The 5,246-nt window shown below is 46.8% G+C and overlaps 1 protein-coding gene across 1 annotated transcript in view; it reads right to left on the bottom strand.

Annotated features, from left to right (window-relative positions):
• The window catches only part of GALR1 (galanin receptor 1), a 12,253-nt gene extending 7,519 nt beyond the window's left edge, over positions 1–4,734 (bottom strand). Inside the window, exon 1 of the mRNA XM_027643988.1 lies at positions 3,948–4,734. Coding sequence (XP_027499789.1) covers positions 3,948–4,649 — 702 coding nt within the window. The 5' untranslated portion in view covers positions 4,650–4,734. The remainder of the gene's footprint in view (positions 1–3,947) is intronic.
• Between the last annotated feature and the right edge of the window lie 512 nt (positions 4,735–5,246).

Here is a 5,246-nt window from a genome sequence, read left to right as displayed (position 1 = left end):
ATCTGAAGCCGAAAACCACATAAGCTTGTATCTTATGTTGAGGCTCTTACTTTTTATGGCTTAGTTTTAACCAATCCTATAAATCATACATGACTTCTGTGAATTCAGAATGTTCAGAATGATAGATAACAATGGAAACACTCCCAAGGCAAGACATATTTGTTTTTAAAAAAGTTTTTAACATCATACATCTCTAAAAGGAAAAGTTTGTTAATAATTACAGGTGTCCGACCTAAAGGCTTGATTGAAGGAGGCCTGATTTTCAAGGACTGAATCCTTGAAAAGCTGTGGTATCCAAAATTAGTTGTCACATTGCATGACCCTGGCAGGTGCCAAATTTTGTTAGAAGCTGTCTGGGAATCATTTATCACTTCACTCTTTAAGAACACATTAGTGAGCAAATGTTGTAGCACTGCTACAAAGCACAGACAGAAAAGTGAGTATTAAAAAAATATGGCAAGTAGTATGATAAGCAATGAAAAAGTCAGAATACAGACTGTCTACAAGTATGCAGTGCTGTGACTCAACTAAAAATGACATAATCACTGATCCTCTCTCTTGAGTAGTAAACTTCTTTCAAGAGTAAGTCTGTGAGGCAAAAAACGCTTGTTTCCTACAGATTTGTGACTTCTTGACTGTGTTCCCAAAAAGATGTGTCTTCTCCATACGTTGATGCTGCATAAGACCTCTTCCCCTACGGCTTATCTGATGTTTAACAGTTGAGTGCAAACTGACTCTCCTTAAGAGAGGATGATGGAGACTTTCTACCTTCCTCATCCATTGGCTGCTGTTTTCACAAAACTAGGGAAATATCAATCCTCCTGATATTTTCACTTCTCTATCAAAAACTTGGCTGAAAGTGAAGCAAAGTTATTTATGGAAGAGAGAAAAGGTGAAACTACACACAAGACACAGAGCACAATCTCATGAATCTCTACTTGAAGAGCACATCACGTGAGGTATTTTGGGAAGACACTGTTTCAAAATACCTACCACTATCAGGACTTCTGCAGGTTATCCACTGGGGAAAATATAAATCTTTCCTAATACAATTTAGGGGGGGGGAGAGAGACACACACAGAGAGAGAGAGAGAGAGAGAAAGAACTTGGCTCCCTATTAGAGTGCCTAAAAAATGAGACTTTCAAAACTTGAAAGTTCAATTGCAATTTGCTTATGAAAGAAACAGAACTGCCTTAAAGCAGTCTGGAAAAGGCAATATATTCAAATAGAGAAATTAGTCTCCTTTGTCTTAATCTGTATCAGATCTTAATCTGTATCAGAAGATTACATTATTTCACTGATCCACTCTTCATGAAAATCAGTGAAGTCCATAAGAAACTAATGCAGAGACTAACCTCTTCTATGAAGACAGGCTGAGAGCTGGGGTTGCTCAGCCTGGAGAAGAGACGGGTCTGTGGAGACCCTTTGCCAGTCTTCCAGTACCTAGAGGGGGCCTATGAGAGAGCTGGATAGGGACTTTTTACACGAGCACATAGTGATAGGACAAGGGGTCACAGCTTTAAGATGAAGGAGGGTAGGTTTAGATTAGATATTAGGAAGAAATTCTTTACTATGAGGGTGGTGAGGTACTGGAACTGTGGATGCCACATCTTGAAAGTGTTCAAGGCCAGGTAGAATGGAGCTCTGAGCAACTTGGTCTAGTGGGAGGTGTCCCTGCCCATGACAGGGGGTTTGGAACTAGATGATCTTTAGGGTCCTTTCCAACCCAAACTGTCCTATGATTCTATGATCTTTATAGTACTTCTGATGGTATTCCACAGCAGCAATCCTCTAACCCTGTGTGCATTCAGAAGCCAAAATACTTGTTGTACTTCATAAAACTTTAATAATATCAATAAAAGCTTGCAGTGACCAATTTACTCAAGATCTGTCAGAGTTGGAATGGCTTTGAGAAATCTGAAACTTCAGCTCTGATTTTCAGCTGCTATCATCCTTGATTTCTCCCTCACTCTGCCCCAAGCGCCCAACTATTGCAGGTGGAGATTTGCCAGTGGTTCCTAATGAGGGCAGGAACAAGTGGGGTATAAGCTGTGGGGTACAAATACCTTCAATAGCCTTGCACACGTCATGGCATTTTGCAGCGTCATTGACACTGATGGGAATACCAGGTACTTCCTAGGTATCTTCTAAAACTCAGGTCTTCAGGTTAGATCTTCCAGTCTGACACCACAGCAAGCAGGATAATACATATAGACTCAAAACTCATCACCAAGCAAGCATGACATCCTAGCCTGGCAATAATTTAAGCACATGATTTTATTGTAATATCAAGTGGCCTTGATTTCATTGACTTGCTCTGGGCATGTTTTTACATAGGGTTGCTATTGTTGGCTTGGGGTTTTTATTGTGGTTCTTTTGGTTTGGTTTTAACTACATATTCATACTAATATTGAGATATCTACTTTTATAGAGGTGCTTTGTAACAACGGGATGTGATATATTTACTATGCATATATTTTGATTAAGCATATTTCTTTCTTTCCTCCCTATATTGTGCAGGACTATCCCAATTTAGAAAGTATGGTTTTCAGTTGTCTCTCATATAGACTTTATACTGAAATTGAAGATGCTTTGGCTTTGAAATAGGGAAAAATTAGTAGCTGAAAACCTCCCTCTCCACTCATTCTGTAACATTCTCTGTGCAATATGTAGTGTTTTCCTCAAACTGATGATCTATGGCTACAGCTCAGTCTTATTCACCACTGTAGATGAAATACCAGTGTATTCACACAGGGAGAGCGGTATTCAGTTTATGTATGAAAACATGCATTTCTTCTTCATTTGCCAGGTTGTACTCGTTTTGCTACAACCAGTAATTTAGAAATATTGTCCTTTGAGCTCTGCATGCCTTGATTTTAGCAGAGTCAGATGCCATTCTTGCCTCAATTTGCACCTCACAATTACACTGATGTAATACAGAACATAAAATTCTTTGATCAAATTAACTACTTCAGGTACATCTATTGAACTTGCCAATTAAAGAACTGCCTTCTCAACACTTAAGCAGTCCTTATGTGCAACAGCAGTCCTATCCTCTCAAATGTAAATCACTGCCCAAGGAGAAATCCTGCAACTGAAGGTTGCTGGCACAGAAACAGCAGGATCTCTGCCTAATTCAGCAGGTAGCAACTTGTGTTCCGGATCCTGTTCAGCAGCAAGCAGAGGGCTCTATGCTGAAGGCTACAATTATTACACACAGAAAAATAAGCAGAAAAGTCCTTAAATATCTGTATTTAGGTACCCTCGCTTATTACTTTTTCCTGCGTGGGTCCTCATGCCCTGCTCCCTGGAACTACCTGTCCTTGCTGAAGTCAGAGGCAAACCTCCCATCAGCTTCAGGTGGGGCAAGACAGGGCACATAAGAGCCAGGCAGTGGGATGCACATTTTGCTCTTCACGTGTTAACTGGACCAGACCAAACTGGTAGTTTGTGTCTTTTTTAAGTGCACTGCATTTTAAAGAATGACTGTGAAGCCTGGACAACTTGTTGCTTTGTTGTACTTCATTGAGTTAAACTCCTCATACAGCACTGCAAGAAAATAAAATAGTTGTGACAGAGAAAGTAGCAGAGCACTGGGGCTTCTCAGCATTCTGCAACAAGGAAATCTGGCAGAGAGATCCCAGTAATTGTCAAAACCACACCCCACCCCCCTGCTCACCTCATGCAATCTCTGTTTTGACCTGTACCACTGCACAGATGTCGTCCCCTCCTAGCTATAAAACCTGCTCCCTCCTTTTGTACCACTGCACAAATGTTGTCTCCTCCCAGCTATAAAATCTGTTCTCTCCCTTTGTCCTGTAAATTCAACCCTATTCCTTTTCCTCCCAACAGTGCCACGTCCCTACACATGCTCAGAAATGACCCTACCACCATCCTGGACATCTACCACCATCATACCCCCCCATTCCTTTTACATTTGCCTCACCTTGGCATAGCAGAAGGTGATGAGAAGCAGTGGTAGCAGATATCCGAAGACGAATGTGCAAACCACGTAGACCTTCTTGTGGCGTGGGTTGGGCCAGTGCTCCCAGCAAAAGGTCTGGTTGCTGGTCTCACGGTGGAAGATGCGCTGGTGGTGAGCCACAGGTGAGGCCATGGCGAAGGAGAGTGCCCAGATGAGCCCCACACCCACCAGTGCGTTGCGGGGAATGCGCAGGGCCGAGGAGCGCCGGGAGTGCACAATGGCCACGTAGCGGTCCACGGACATGGCTGAGAGTGTGAAGATGCTCACCAGCATGGAGATGGTGAAGAAGTAGTGGATGAACTTGCAGATGAAGGCACCCAGTACCCAGGTGGGGAGCACGTAGACTGTAGACTGGAAAGGAATGCAGAAGAGTAGGTAGGCCAGGTCAGCGATGCTCAGGTTGAGGATGAAGATGTTGGTGGTGCTTCGGCGCTTGCCTGGCTTGCTCCTTGCCAGCACCGTGATCACCAGGGTGTTGCCCAGCACCCCCAGGGTGAAGATCAAGCCGAAGACGATTAAGGTGATGAAGTTCTCGATGCCGATGCCGAAGAGGGGCTTCCCCTCCTCCTCTGGCAGCCCAGAGAGGTTGAACTCCCCGCGGGGCAGCTCTGCCACAGCTCGGGACCTGTTGAGGGGCCCCGCCGCGGGCTCCCGCGGCTCCATCCTTCCCCTTGCGCGCCGGGCAAAGTTCTCGCGGGCGGAACGCGGAGCCACCGCTCCCCGGCACCGCGGACGGCGGCGAGCCAAGGGCGGCTGCCCCACCAGCGCCGGGAGGCGGCGGGGAGCGGCGGGTGCCGCCGCTTAGGGCGCCCCGGAGCTCACAGGGGCGCGGAGCCTGCTCGGCAGCTCCGCCGCCCCCCGCAGGCAGAGCCCACCCGACTTGTCCGCGGAGACCCCCTTCCCCACTGCCACCGCACCCGCCCCGCGCAGCGCCGGAGTGTCCACGGCTCCCGCTCTGGTAGTGACCGCCTGCTGCCCCGGGAGACTGAGCTCCCCAGGAACGTCTTCTCGGAGAAAGAAAGGGTGGGGTTTTTTTCCTCCCTCCTTATTTTCCCCCACCCTTTTCTTCCCTTCTTTCAGCTTGTGATTGCCCACGCAGGGCGGCGGTGGGAGCGCGGGGCGGTCCGCGGGCAGGAGCGGAATCCCAGTCCTCTCCGCAGAAAACTTCTCTCTGCTTGGTGCCCCCGCTCCTAGGGAGACTCGGGAGCCGCGCCTGCCAGAAAGGCTGGGCGGCGTTCGGCAGTTCCGGCCGGGCTTAAA

This window comes from Corapipo altera, unplaced genomic scaffold (assembly GCF_003945725.1).
Source record: "Corapipo altera isolate COAL_440 unplaced genomic scaffold, ASM394572v1 24b, whole genome shotgun sequence".
In the NCBI taxonomy this organism is placed as follows: Eukaryota; Metazoa; Chordata; class Aves; order Passeriformes; family Pipridae; genus Corapipo; species Corapipo altera.
Note: the sequence above shows the minus strand (reverse complement) of the source record. Positions and strands in the feature narration are given on the sequence as shown.